At 42.7% G+C, this 15,827-nt stretch overlaps 1 protein-coding gene across 3 annotated transcripts in view; it reads left to right on the forward strand.

The window, feature by feature from the left end:
- Positions 1-15,262, forward strand: part of lrrc75ba (leucine rich repeat containing 75Ba) — a 26,359-nt gene extending 11,097 nt beyond the window's left edge. For all 3 annotated transcript variants that reach the window (XM_078170890.1, XM_033619459.2, XM_033619460.2), the window contains 3 exons: positions 1,876-2,004; positions 3,864-3,976; positions 12,916-15,262. In XM_078170890.1, coding sequence (XP_078027016.1) covers positions 1,876-2,004; positions 3,864-3,976; positions 12,916-13,522 — 849 coding nt within the window. In that variant the 3' untranslated portion in view covers positions 13,523-15,262. The remainder of the gene's footprint in view (positions 1-1,875; positions 2,005-3,863; positions 3,977-12,915) is intronic.
- The last annotated feature ends 565 nt before the right edge of the window (positions 15,263-15,827 follow it).

Here is a 15,827-nt window from a genome sequence, read left to right on the forward strand (position 1 = left end):
TGGGCTTGGGGTTCCTCTGCCAGAAACTTTTGAGTATCAAACACTTCATTTCCTGTATTCTGGTGCTTTTTTTTTTTTTTGCATCAATTTATGGTGTAATTGTCTTTATTGTCTTTTATTGGGGGAGACAAATGAGGGGATTGTGTCTCCGGCATCCCTCCCAAATTCTACACCTATGAAAAGGTGTGCAAAAGAATGTGTAGGTGCATGGAAGATGTGACATCAGCCTTGGCATTCTCATTTGTTTGCTAGCCCTCAGGCCCCCCTCTGTCTTTTAGCTGTCGGCCAATCCAGCATTAATTACTCTGAAGCCTTGACACAGGAGAGAGTGGAACCTCCTTAATCAAGCCGAGGAGATAAACTGGCCAGCCTAGGCTCCATGACAGCCACGTCACAGGGGACGTGGGCTCGCTCCTTCTAAATGAACTCCACTTTTATTAAATAAGCCGTACTTTATCTTTCCTTGCAGCATTGCAGGCAGATATCTGAGAGATTCTGTTCTCTGAATTCAAAAGAAGTTCGTGGCAGATTTAATTGGTGTGTAACAGCGAGCTCTGCTCCAGATATGAGAGAGATCTGAGCTCTGTCGCAGATATGGGAAAGATTTGTGGCTTCACGCCGCGCTCGCACATGACAATTGATCGTGTCTAAACTCAGAAGGGAGATATTTTTATACCTTGTTTCTCAGAAGGGCAGAAGCAGCTTCTCCCCCCCGCCTTGGGTTCAGTCTGTGTTTACCGTTGCCCTTGTTAAAAGGGGAGCCAGTAATGTGAAGCTGCCAGCCTCCCACTCAAACTGTCTATTACAATCAATGCTGATTCGTGTTGGAGAAAAAAGAAATGTGTGCAGGTGTGTGCCCACTGTAGCGTCTCTCAAAGGCTTGCTTCTCTCATTAAAGTTGCATAGGCTGTACAAGACTGTCATGGCTTGCCTCGTTAGGACCTTGAGGATGGACGTGTTGATGAAGGCAGATTGTACAGTTCAGTACACACAGCTGCACTGCTGACTGTTGCTTGTCTCGCCACACTCAAAAGGTCATCTGAAATCTCCTTCTTTCAGTTGGTTTGATTTGTTTCTACTGCACATCCTTCTGGATTTGTCATATTCATGAGTAAGCTGCCATGACAGCTGTCAGTTCTGACCTCTCTGCAAATGTATTTATGTGCTGCGCAAACTTTTAAATCACGTTTGCTCAAAATCTCACATTTAAAAGCGCAGCAGACATATTTTTATGAGATGTAAGAAATTATAAACCAAGAAAAATACCTTAAATGTCGTTAGAAAGACACATATGTGTTTAAATAACACACAACCAGGGGATTAAAGGCATTTTTGAGATTTTTAAAGAGGGTATTGAAAGCTCAAGGATAGCAGAATACTCTCCTCTCACAGCGGAGTATGCATATTTCTTAAAGCTTGGATAAAATGCATTACAAATAAGCAACATCTGCAAGGTTAAGCAACATGTGCAAGGTTTTCACATCTGATCAGAGTCAGGAGTTGTCATATTTGTGCAAACAGTATGTGCTATGACATGTTGGGATATGTGTGGCTGGATGCCATGGTGTTATTATATATGCCAAAACGCTGCATTCCCTGTGACTCCCTCTTGATCTCACTTTCCTATTGTAGATGAAAAAGCTCCTGTCTCCTTTAATGAATATTTAAAACAAAACACTTCTTTTATCTTTCCATCTCGAGTCACATTGCCCTTGACACAGTGGGGTCCTGTTTCCATCACTAATGCATTTTTTTCCTCAGGTCCAAAGTCACACTTTTAGACATCTGATTATAATTATTGCAGGATGTTTTTCTTTTTTCATAATTTCATCTTGCTGTGATTGTGATGCCTCTCATGTTGCTCTGCTTCGGTAGGACCTTGGTCTGGAAGGCACCTCGCTCAACGACATCTTGTACAAAAACGCTGCCTTCCTCAACCTGGTAGACCCGATCTCACACGAGCTGCTGCTCAGCCTGGCTCGAGAGATGCAGTGTCCTAAGAAGGTCAGTTTACTCTGTTCTTCCTTTCTGTAACACTCACAGAGTATCCACAAAGATCCAGCTCGATGTTGGGATTCTGCGAAACAAAGCATTCTCCTAAAAATACTCCTCCGATGGTTTCCCTTTTGAAAAGTAATGAGTTCTCAAGATCAATAAAAATCCAATCTGAGGATATTATCGACTTAGATTTCTACAGACGGATGCTTGAAAGATTTCCTGCAGACACGTGTTACCTATTAGCAGCTAGAAATAGGAACAGCTGTTTAGTATGAATCCTAGATATTTATGGTTGTTTAATTTTATTTCTGCTATTTTGTTCAATGCAGTTTGTTATTAATATCTGCAAAATTGAAAAACGTCAAGGACTCAGTTGAACTAGCGCATTAAAGGAGCTGTATGCAACATTAAAAGCATATCTATGATTCAGAGTCTGCAGAGGGATTGTCTGCATACTGCACTTAACGTGGAGGTGGCTGAGCCTGCAGCTAGCAGCTAACGGTGCTAACCCCATAAACAGCACTAATAATGGCAACAGTACTGACGGAGCTATCATTGTTAACCTGAGAGTAAACAGGAGAGTGGGCGTTAAGCTTCTTTGACGACATTGTCATATCAGTGGTAGCCGCTGTATGAGCACAGTGCAAAGTGCATTGTCATACTAACTAACATACTAATAGGAGCCCCTCTTACACGGCCTGTGTATAGAATGGGGGGACATAGTTTGTCTCGTTGTTACTACCCCCACTCGACAGTGGAGGTAGTAACAGTGTCAAATCAATATCTGTGTAACAGGGAAAGCAGGCAAGAATGGGTGTGACGTTTTGACATTTTTTGTTGTGTGTGACCCACCACTGAGAGATTTAAAAAGCAGGTAGTACCATTTAGCAGCTAACTCAAAAAAGAACAGCAACCAAAAATGTCCGTATACTGGGAAGACAGTGAGGTCCGGGAGGATGAGATCAGCCACCATATAACAGGGATGGTAAATGATTGTTATTGCCAAGTTATGCCATTGTTATTATTTAAAAATCACTGCCCAAAGCAAATGTTACATGTCACAGTAGAAGCTGAAAATCACATACTGGGGCGGCATTGTAACAGCATTGTTTGGTTCTGTACAAAAAAGCAAAGCCGGTGCAATGCAGGGTCTTCTTTGTGGCCCTGCTGTGAGATCTCTGTGTTAAAAGGGCTAGGGACTCACATGCATGCGCAGCCGGCCCATCTACCACAACAAAGACTGAAGACACTTGGATCGCAACACACACAGATAGCATCAGATAGCATCCTCTGCTCAGGACACCATTATATCACTGTAACTTTACAGAGCAAATAGTGGTTTGCTGCTATATTAATGCTCTGAATGACGCATACAGAACCTTTCAGTAAAAAAATTGTCTGTTTTTCTGCACATGAAGAGATTCATAACTCAGTGTGTCTCAAACTCCAACTGTGAAAATTTCATTACTTTGATGTAGCCAATGGCCACCATCAGCCACAACATGGCTAATGAACTGAAAGGACCAGTGTTTACCAGTGGCTGTGTTGAATTTCACCTCTCCTGTGCACTTCCTGTGTTTTCCCCACTGATGCACCCTGCATGTGATTAGATTTTCTTGCTCCAGCAAGGCAGCTAAATTGTGTTTTGTTCAGGAGTAGCTCAAGGCATCACGAATAATAACAAAACATTATTTTTTCTGTTCATGTGAAAGATCCTACTGTTACAAGTTGGTACGTTTTAGGAAATAGAAGAAACTTAAAGTGCAGATAGTGTGAGCAGAAAATCTCACATTGAAAGCTGCTGTGTCACCACTGTTACTCTTTGTTCTGCGTGCCATTATGACTCTCTCTGCTCTTTTCTACAGGATGCAGACACCATAAAGTCTTCTGATAAGATTTGCAGACAGCTGATCTACCACCTGACCCCGCACTCAAAGTGGCTGAGGCAGAGCATGTCCAGACGGAAATCCCAGGCCTGGTAAGCCCTTCTGTCCAGACATCCAGTCTGTAATAAATCTGCAGTCCCACACAACAGAGAGCAGGGCTCGACTCCGTTTCGAGCTGGAGAGATTTCCATCTTTGTAGCTGACATTGAGCTAGGACGGACCTGGCCACGGGCTGACCTGATGGGAATGCCATGGTAACCACAGCTGTCAATCATCTTTCTTTTTAAGTGCTAGGGTCCGTGCAGTGGATGTGCATCGCCACTGGCCTTTTTCTCTTCAGAAGTGGCACAGCAACAAATCTATCTATCCTTTGCTGAATAAAAGCTGCGAGGGTTGTGTTGTAATGTAATTATACTTGTCTGTATGAAGGAGTGAATTTCCTTTGATGTGCAAATGATGAATAGGGAATTATCTTGTATACAAATAGTTTTTTGTGTGCCCAGGTGTTTGGCTTAATAATCCTATTCATGAACAATATCATAATTCTTTCTCACGTAATTGCTTATTCTACAGCCGGCGAGACGCCACAAATAATGCATTCATTTTTCGTGGGTGAAAATAATCTCAGGATTGAGAGGCAGACAATGGGAGCACAGTGGGATGAGACAGGTTCATTATAAGTCAGTCAGCGGTATCAACACGCAGAATCAGAGGAAAGCGAAGATATATTCACAGGGGTCTGGCAGGATCAGATACTTCCCTTTGGAGCTGCACAAGCAGGGCTCTGTTGTGCTTGTGGACGTTTTAATTCAGCCCAGAAGAGGAAAGACACAGGATTTAACTGACACTGACAGCATCTCTGAAATTTTGCAGATACATACGATTGCTAAATTCCTAGCTGAAGAGGCTTTTTTTTTTTTTTTACTTAGTCATGTTGTTGGCTCAGTAAACCTGCAGAGAGGAAGATGGTCTGACACTGGCTGAGACAGCAGGAGCAACATGAATCATTAAAACAAAAATCCACCCTAAAACAGAATATTAATACAGGAGATGCTGTGAGCTCTGACAGCTTTGCCTGCTGTTGTGTTCACGAACAAACACCTGTCACAGCTAGAAAGAGACGAGACAGGGCCAGGCTGTATGAAACTCAATTTTAAGAAGATACTTTTTCCCGTGTATAAAGTCTAACACAAATATTCCCTGGGTGCACAGTTAGTTTTCCTTTTATTGTTATTAAAGAGAGCAGCTCAGTTCGTGGCGTGTTGTACTGTAGCCTAGTGTGGTCCTGTGGGGTTAGGAGGGTTCAGAGGTTGTTTGTGTTAAAGGGACAGTTCACCCCAAAGTCAAAAATACATATTTTCCCTCTTACCTGTAGCGCTATGTATCAGTCTAAATTGTTTTGGTGTGAGTTGCTGAGTATTAGAGATATCAGCTGTAGTGATGTCTGCCTTCTCTTGAAAATATTGGAACTAGGGGTGCCCTGTAGCTCAGCAGGTCGAACGTGCATCCTATTTACAAAGGCAGTGTCCTGGCCATAGTGGCCGCGGGTCCAATTCACCCTCTCTCTCTCTCTCTCTCTCCCCACTTTCACTCTTATAATCTGTCCTGTCAAATAAAGGCAAAAAGCCAAAAAAAAATAGTCTTAAAAAAAAAGAAAACAATGGAACTAGATGGCACTCAGCTTGTGTTACTCAAAACGCCAAAAGAATATATTTGAAAAACTCAACAGCAATGTCTCTTTCCAGAAATCATGACCTGGTTACTCAAGATAATCCACAGACCTGCTGTGAGCAGTTTCACATAGGAGCTAATTTTCTTTTTACTGAACTACACCCACCAACCTATCACCGCACAGAAGGAGGAGTGCATCTACTGCTAGCTCACCTAGTACCACTGAGCTAGCTAATTTTACATCTCAGCAGAGGAGGACGCCATTAATGTTACATACATACATGCACGTCACAAGCAAGAGCCTCTCACCCATGAGTAGATGCACACTTCCTTCTACGCGGTGATATAGTTGGCAGGTTTGGATCAGCAGAGAAAAAACAGTTCCTACATGAAACTGCTCACAACAAATCTGTGGATTATTCTGAGTAACCAGGTCATGATTTCTGAAAAGAGACATTGTTGTTGAATTTTTCAAATGTATTGTTTATGGTGCTTTGAGCTCCACAAGCTGAGTGCCATCTAGACTCACAAGTCAGCCTTTAGTTGTTTGCTTAACTAAAGACTGTTGACTTTCTCCTTGATTTTGTGTTTAGATGGGCGGATACGATTTCAGTTTAAAAAAACTCCCTACGTTGCAGAACCAATAGTAAATCCGCAGGGCGGTCCTTCGGTGGCTCGCTGAACTCTTGTGCTCGTAAACATAGTCCAACTGTATTAAAAGTTTTAAACAAAGTCGCTGTAAGTCCTTCATTTCCACAATCTTGTGGACTGAGCACAGATTTGATAAAACGGAGTTAAATCTTTTGGCATCCATTTTCAAGCTCTCTGTGTGTTTGTTTCCTTGCGGACGAGAAAAGGGGGAGCGCACATTTCCGGCAGGGTGTGTCCTTTTAAAAAATGCAAGAGGCATTGCCTTGTTGCCGGCCGTTTTCTCCGGTGTGTTAAACACACTTTAGAAAGGAGTGTCCCCAGACTATCAGAAGGCAGAGATCTCTGATTGTCTGGTGGCGAGACTAAGTGCCACCTAGAAAACAGACATTTCTACGGCCAATATCTTCAACACTCTGCAACTTACACCAAAACTGTCTTGACAACTAGCACTACAGGCAAGAGGCAAAATATGTATTATTGATTTTTGGGTGAACTGTCCCTTTAAAGAAACAGTTTGACATTTTATAAAATACTTACTCATTTTCTTTTTGACAGTTAGAGGAGATCAATGCTGCTCTCATGTCTGCACTGTATGAAGCTACAGCCAGCAGCCAGTTAGCTTAACTTATCATAAATACTGGAAACAAGGGGGAACAGCTAGCTTAGCTCTGTTTAAGGAGAACAAATCTGCCTACCAGCACATCTAAAGTCAACTAAACAACACATTACATCTTGTTTTAAGCTGTACAAATGTTTTTCTACTTTTGGACAGAGCTAGGCTAGCCATGTCCCACTGTAGCCTGTCCAGTCTTTATGCTAAGCTAAGCTAACAGTCCCCTGGAAGTAGCTTCAGACTTATCACACAGATGTGTGGAGAGTGGTATCAATGTTCTCATCTAACTCTGTAAAAAAAAAAAAAAAAAAATTAAGAGTATTTCATAAAATGTTGAACTATTCCTTTATCTAGTGTAGATTAAACATTTAGAAGAGATGCATGTCAGTGAAATTGTTTTAGGGTGGATTTTTACTTCCCTCGAACTTCCATCTTTGCTCAGCTGCAGGCAAACTGCCCTCATCTGTGCAAAAATGCAACCATCTAACCTCTTGAGAGGTTTCTCTGTACTCAGAGGAAACAGTAACAGCTCAGTCCGTTTTAATGCCACCGGATCGTTCATCCCTTCATTATCCAGCATTAGCAGTGCACGCCGGTCGTTCTAAATACTGTACACACTTTTCTGACTGAAATGCCACACTGAATTAATGTCTGAATCTCACTAATCCTGTTAATCTATCTAACTAGTTTATTTGAATTTTACTCGAAATGTTTTCTTTTTTTGCCAAATTTAATGAAAGAGCTCGATAATAAGCTTGATGGAAGCGGTGACCCAAAAAAGCTGCCGAGGCGCTCTCACCTACGGGTAATTTGACGTGAGCGTAAAAATTGCCGACACTTTGTGACTCTCTTTCTCCTCAATTTTCACACTACTATCTTCCTGCTCCATCAGACTTTCTTGACCTCGTAATTACTTTTTGTTACCTCAGAAACTAAACAACCAAAACTGCCATTCAGTGGCCGCATATCTTCATCATTAAATTGAATTATTCACCTGTTGTCATATTCACTAATGAACATGTTGTGCATTGTAGCATACTATGCATGTTAAAGCTTCCTTGAGGGCCTGTCATTTTTTACTAAGTGCCTCAGCTTCAGGAAAATACAGGATAAGATAAGGGTGTAGGCCTTGTTTCAGCATTGAAATGGGGTTTTGGGGGTCCTCCACCTGAAAATTTTGAGTGAGAGCATTTTTTTGTTTTTTCTGCATCAATTTATGATGTAAATTTCTTAGATATTGTCAAAATAAAAGCCCTCTGCTACTTTAACATTTTTATTGAGGGGAACAAATGCACATTCTAAATATTGAGGGGGAATGTGTCCTCTGTATCCCCCCTGAAAGCTACAGCTATGGAATACAATGCAGAAAGGACAAAGCGGTTAGAGCAGCTCCTCAGGTTTGGATTTTGACTGAAACATCCATCAAACAAAAAGATATGGAGGTGAAATTTATGTGCAGGAACTGCCTTTATTGATATGGACTGTGAGCTGTGAGGTTGGATTTCCTGCACCATGAAGGACAATGCAGTGGTGTGTGTGTGTGTGTGTGTGTGTGTCTGTGTGTGTGTGTGTGTGTGCGCGCGCGCGCGTGCGTGCATGCGTGCGTGACTCTCGCAAGCTCCTCTGTAAAGTCTAACGTATATAATCCATCTGAAAATGAATTGAAAATATAAATGAAATGTCAGCGAGCAGATGTGATTAGACTGCTCATCTCGTGTCTCTCTCTTGTGCAGTTGAGCTTCCGCCATCAGAGGGGCTGATATGAATAATAGAGCAAAGCTTTAACGTAAATGACTCTGCAGAAAACAAAACGATATGAGCAGTGGGATAACAGCCCGGGGGGGGGGGGGGGGGGGGGCGAGGAGCCAATAAACTCCTGGAAAATACTTATTTAAAGTTGAAATAAAATGGGATTTTTATGACAGCTGTGATTACCCACCCACTTGTTAGCATGTGCAATTTAACTGTTTAAAAAAGCATTATTTTCTTATTTTTCTGAATAACATTTCAAGTCATCTCAATTAGCGTCAGATAACCCGAAGATTTACGTTGATGAATAATAATAATAATAATACATTTTATTTAAAAAGCGCTTTTCAAAGTTCTCAGTGTCACTTTACAGAGACAGTTCAAACACATCAAATAAATTTTCAGCAAAGACATCGAAGACAAAGAGGAATAGTAATGGGAGTGAAAAAACAAGTAAATAAGTAAATGAATAAAAGTAGCTAAACATTAAAAGCAGAACGGAACAGGTGAGTTTTGAGTAGTGATTTGAATGATAGGAGGTCAGTGCAGTCACGGATGTGTTTTGGGAGGGAGTTCCAGAGGGTGAGGGCAGCAACGGAGAAGGCTCTGTCCCCCCAGGTTCTGTGTTTGGTCTTGGGGACGGTGAGAAGGTTGGCACTGGAAGAGCGGAGGCTGCAGGAAGGGGTGTAAGGGTGGAGCAAGTCTGTGAGGTAAGAGGGGGCCTGGTTGTGGAGAGCTTTATGGGTGAGTAGGAGGAGTTTGAAGTAGATGCGTTGTGGAACAGGGAGCCAGTGGAGGTTCTGAAGGACAGGGGTGATGTGGTCGCGGGAGCGGGTGTGAGTGAGGAGGCGGGCGGCAGAGTTTTGGATATATTGGAGTTTATTGAGGAGTTTGGAGGTTGTGCCATAAAGGATGCTATTGCAGTAGTCAAGGCGGGATGTAATGAAGGCGTGGATCAGGGCTTCAGCAGCATTGCGAGAGAGTGAGGGGCGGAGGCGAGAAATGTTTTTAAGGTGAAAGAAGGCTGTTGTAGTGACTTGTTTGATGTGTTGGTCAAACAAGAGCAATGCCATTTACACTGACTGAATTCAAATGCTGCCTCATTATACTAAATCAATAACACACAGAGACTGATGAGCCACACATGGAGGCAAAAGACACACTGTGCTTCCTCACTGTTGAAGGGAGAATACTTAATAGGTCATTATACCATGTTAATTTAATTGACGAGTTACTGAATAATGGATGGATATTTATTAGATTACTTGATTGTGCATGTATATTGGTATCATCCACTGTTACTAAATGTTGCCGTTAGTTTTATTGCTGGCTTCAGTTCAACAGTTCATGTGATGCACTGAGGGATTATTTTGTCTATACTTTTTGCTTAGGACATCTTCTAACAATTATATTGAGTGTGATTCGATTTACAGTTGAGACCACCACACCTTTGAATAACTTACTCTCTTTTAATCGCTTACCTAGTTCAGCCATTTAAATTGAACCCTGCTGTTAGTGTTCCTGTGAATGTAAAGACGCCAAAAAGACGTCTGCTGGAGGTTATCCGTGACACCCTTGTTTTCTGGTGGAGCTCAAAAGGGATGAATCTGTCTGACAAGGAAGGAGTTGTGTGATCAAAAACCTTTTCACACCTGCAGGGCAGTCTCCGCCAGGCCACGGCCATTAGGACTTTTGTGCCTCTGGTGAAGATGAGGGTTCTGTCGTATAAAAGGCCAGACAATAGAGGAAGGGAGGACAAGACTTTGATAAAGATACAACAGCCTTGATAAATGTCTTTATCTCATAGATTTTGTGCCCAACAGCTGATTAAACTCCCTCTAGCCTTGCTTTATGAGTGGGTTTCATACTTTTTTTGTGTGTGTGTGTGTGTGTGTGTGTGTGTGTGTGTGTGTGTGTGTGTGTATGTTTTGCAGATAATACAAACACTCCAGTGCTCATCAACCCATCACCTGCTTATGAAATAAAGCAGTAAATGCCACTCAGGGCACATCCATTTTCAGCGGGGACTAAAAAACACTTTAAAGCATGACAAGTGACAGGTACTGCAGTGGGTGTCACAGTAAGTCACCGGGCGCTGGAGGATGTTGTAATTCGCTCTGACACCGAATCAGCGTTACAGGCCACTTCAGTAACGGCTCAAGTAAAACACACCGCATCCTCGGGGGAGGGGGGGCACTGGTGAATGAGACTGACTGGAAACAAAAGGGCAATAATGCACAAATATTTTCAGCTGCAGTGTAAAGCAATGCTGCAGAAAAGTATCCTTTGTTTTAACATCTGGCCTCAAATCCTGCTTGTACTAAACAATATCCTGAAAGGGCTTTAAGATTTTCAGAGGCTTGTGCTGTGAGTTCATGCACCGAAACACACAGATATCCTGCACATATTACTCCCGACTCACAAATTTAATAATGTCTCCTTAAGTAAGTGTCATCCACTTTATAAATCACCTCAATATACTGTGTCAAACACCTAAAAATCACTAGATTAACTTGTGACTCCTCTGTGTAGTCTTATGTATGCAGACTATGTATACAAACTAGAAAGCTGCCAGAGAGCGCACACCTCAGCCACAGTTACACAATCCACTAATTGTGTTATTTTATTAATTAATATTCACACTGATAAACTACAAGGTAACACCTTTTAATAACAAAACATACGCTTAACTAATATTTCACCAATGCATGAGTCATGATGATGACGTTAACAAAAGAAGACGTCACAATGAGTGACTGGATCATCAGTTATTGACTTTTAAAAGTAAACAAAACAAAAACAAAACAAACAAAACAACAAAGTATAGGCTCATACAAAAGTAAGCCCTCTGAATCATCACTTATGACCCACTAGAGGTGTGTGGCAGTGTGTTTTTCTGCAGAGATTCTCCCCTCTGCCTGGCTTTTCTTGTTTTCCTCTTATTTTGCTGTGTTTGGGACGTTCCTGGTCAAACATCGCAGGTGAGGTCAGGACTTTTGTAAAAACTTATAGTGGCGAAATACTAAGCGGACAAAGCTTGTTTCAAAACAAGAGTGAATCTTGGTTTGGCATTCACTTTTGCTGGCAAGCATGTTCACAAACACTAACCTACAATTCTGCATCATATACCTTTAAATCATTCATTCATTCATATGCCTCAGAATTAGCTGGAATACAGTCGCATAGAAAAGCTCATCTCAGACCCATGCAGTTGATAAGACTCTCTGAAAGCAGGACTTATTCTTATAAAAATATCAAACTGGTAGACAGATGCAAACATCTGCATGGTGCTGCATGACCCACTCACTAACAGAAACTATCATAAGTAATGCCGACAAGCCCTAATCTGATTCCAGTTTTTCTTTTTCACTTCATTAAACATTTGACTTAAATATGTCTGTCCAATTATCTGGCACCTGCTGAATGTTTTTGGTTTTAGTGCACCACTGTCTACCTTACTACACTCCACTTCTTTCAATTAAAGCAGTAAATCTTTTAAAAATGAACGTTCCATCCCTTTTGCTTTCAGAGAGGCTAATCATGTAACTGGATTCCAGCTCACTAATCACATAAAGTCATAGTGATTAGGTCATTTACTAATGATGATTATCATGGATTATGTAAGCATATGTTTTGTAGCCTGATATTAAAGTGTTACCAGCAGTCATGGACAAATTATTTCACTCAAGTAGTTCATGAAAAAATAGTGAAACTGTTCAAAAATGCCCCAACTAAGTAATAATTCTTGGATTTGCACTTGAGATCCACTCAAGCCTAACAACTTTCTCTTAACTTTTTACCAAATGTCAAGAAGATCTGTCCACAGGTTTTGGAGACATCTCGCTTACTAAAAAAGAAGCATGAGAGAAAATGTGACGTCTTTGGAGGAGATAATAACATCATTGTAACAAATCATACTCAAAATATTAATCTTCTTCCTGTCTTATAAATATAGTGGCCAGATATCTTCTATTCAAAGTTTTATCTTTTCCTAAAACACACCATAGTTTATCTTTTAAGTAGTAATCTGTTCTGGCCCTGTGCTGTAAGGAGCTCCTGGCCGTCAGAGCTTTAAGCTCAAGCTGCTGGCTCGCTCGGATGTTTTGGCTCCTCTGTTTACACTACTAAATCCCCATGCTGGAGTCTCTGTGTCAGCCTTCCGCTCCATGCCGGCCCAGTCACCCCCTCCTTTATACAACACAGGAAACACAACATAAAACCAGGGCCTTGTTCCCAAGTACCATCCTTTCACCTTCCAGCTGAAACCTAAACTGGTGTGTGTGTGTGTGTGTGTGTGTTTCATGAGACATCTAAGTAAATCCACTTTGTCTTTATTGTCTTCAACAGTCTCAAGACAACTCTACAGAAAAAGCTGTCCAGTGACTCTGTCGACCTGTCCGGCATCCCCCTGTCCACCCGTGATGTCCGTCAAGTCGCCTTCTACCTCCAGAACAACAGAGACAGCGTGGTGGCTGTGGACATCAGCTTCACCGAACTCCATGACGAGAACCTGAAGATTCTCCTGCCTCTTCTTGCCTCGCTGCCCAAACTCAGCACCCTGGCTCTCAACGGTAACCGCCTCACCCTGGCAATACTCAAAGACCTCACTGAGATGCTCAAAGACCCCAAGATGTTCTCCAACCTGGCCTGGATTGACCTGGGCAACAACGTGGATATATTTACCATGCCTCAGCCGCTGCTGGTCGCGTTGCGTCGGCGCTGCAGCCTGAAGAGCAGCTTACCAACTATCTACGAGTACACGGAGGGTCAGCCCTACTGCTATCACCTGGAGACTTCCATCGAGGAGCCCAGCCACTACGAGGAGGAAGAGGAGGATGAGGAAGAGGGGGAGGACGATGAGGACGACATGGGGAACAAATTCGAGCTGGAGCCGTGGAGTTTGGGCGAGAAGCAGCTTTCCAAAGACTTCACCCTTCACTACTGTGAGAGGTGATGGGGTCTTTCCCCTCTGAGGCTCTTTCAACTGTGGTTGAAACGTCCCACAGCACTCTGTTACCTCCTTCGCCCTCTCGCCCTCACACCACGAGCCTAGTCACCCTCTGAGGCACGGGGGAGACCAGTGCCCACATTGTGAACCTCTCTTCCCGACACGGCTACCAAGCTATTCCTAACCATCTCTGAGTTAACCCACACAAGATGACAGTGAAGCGACGGTCATGACGGCGGACTTACTGTGTTGGTGGATGGCGCTCTTGGGAACGAGGTGCGGTTTCATTGGAGGGGGGCTGGAAGAGTTAATGAACCGGTGCTCTCTCTCTCTGTCTTTCTCTCTCTCCCTCTATCACTCTATCTCTCTCTCTCTCTGATAGTGGCAGCTGAGGAGCCAATCCCAAGGAGATTTAGATCAGTTGGTTGGATGGAGGAGCAGCATCCCGGCGGTAGCTGAAGTCGAGTTAGTTTGGAAACAGAGGGTCCCTCTGGGTTCTCCACCAGGACTGGGACTATCTCTGGCAGGCAGGGCCTAGCTCCACATTGTGTGTTCTCTGTTAATCTCTCAACAAAAGCTATGACACAAGTTCAACAGACTATACAGCCGACGACCCGTCACGTGACGCCGGCAAAACTGCTAGGTCAAGACTTTTTGCGTTTTCCCCCCCTTTCCAAATGTCCACTTGTGAATACCCACGCAGCCCTTGTGTAGATGTAAATGAGGACACAAAACATGGTTCTCTTGTGTTTCCATGGGCTATTTTTGTGCACTTTTGGTGAACAAAGCAATCTTAGAAGACAACAGGTAGGACTCAACAATGGGTAGCTGTTACTGATTGTTTTTTTGTACTTGCCTAAATGCTGATATTCACCTCTTTGTGATTATTGAGCTGCTGTAGTCATCACCACAGTGTTTCAGTGCATATATGACACCGCAGCCAAGTGTTAATGTGGGCCACCGAGTCTGAGCAGTGCCCAAACTGCCCGTCCTACTGCCGTTTGTCTCTACAAATATGTTGTCTTTTCCATTTATTGATACAGTCCTTCAGTGGCCCTGTGTTTGTTATGAGACACAGCCATGACTGTTACCTATTGGTTAGAGTCTGTCTACAGTAGCACATAATGATTAAGTAAGACTGACTGAAAGCACTTTAAAGGGGACTACTGTTTTTTTTATATTTCTGTTTCTCCATAGCATATAATCTGTGTACATTGTTTATAACAGGGGATATATACAAAGCTGAACGCATACCTCTTTACGGTAAAACGATGACCAAATGGCTCACGATTGTTAGAGGGATCACTGAAAAACATACCTGCACCACCAGATATATAATAAATGTTTAAGTGTGTGTTCTATGTGTTTGTAACAGTAAAATGTCTGATTACTGCTGTAATTATTTGTGTTGGTGTTCCGTCTTTTGTCCGACTCTGTAATTATAACAATGACTCTAATTATGAAACTGAGCGCAGTGACCTCCTGCTGTAAGCCTGAACAATAAACAAAAAAGGGACGCGGCTGACTGGATGACACAGTAAAACAGGGAACAGTTCAGCAAATGTAAATTACAGTCAGAGCGGACCCCTTTCATGTCGAATGTGTTATTTGAATGATGGAGAGCAATGTCCACTCGGTTCGTAGTTTATGTTTATTGTCTCAACGTCAAACTCTTCCTTGTAGCCTTGTGTGTACTTGTCTCATGCCAAACACTGACTGCCAATAAAAGAACCAATCTCAATTAAAGGTGTGTCTGCATGTGTTTTATTTTGAAGATCTCCACAATAAAAGGAACTGTTGCAACGTCTGGGCCACAGGCAGAACGTGCAGCTGCTGACAGAAATAAACAGGATTTATTTATGCAGATTAGTCCGCAAATAGGGCAATAAAAGAAATCGGCTCGGACTGTGCTGTTTGGGATTGGTCGCTGGAAACACTGTGCTTGTTTCTGAGCCAGCGGATCATCTGTGTTGCTGTGTGCTGTCAGGGAAACGCCTGAGCTGCCGCTGCTTGCCAGGGAAAGGCAGGGTGGTCATCGCATGAGGCCCTACCCATGATCCTCTCCTGGCAACCTTTTGTTTCTGCTGCCAGACATGGTAATGTGGCATTTGCAACAGGTGGCTCCTATAAGGTCAGGGCACAGTGTGACTGTCACACCCCCTGAGGTCCAAATACCATGTGACAGGGCAACAGAGCCCACCCCCTAAAAATCACCAGGATCTCATTATCTTACCTTTTACCCTCAAGGTTCATCTCCCCCTCCCCTCCATTTAGAGTAAAAGAGCAAAATATATATGACTTTACTGTGTGA

Source organism: Epinephelus lanceolatus, chromosome 9, assembly GCF_041903045.1.
Source record: "Epinephelus lanceolatus isolate andai-2023 chromosome 9, ASM4190304v1, whole genome shotgun sequence".
NCBI classification, from domain to species: domain Eukaryota; kingdom Metazoa; phylum Chordata; class Actinopteri; order Perciformes; family Serranidae; genus Epinephelus; species Epinephelus lanceolatus.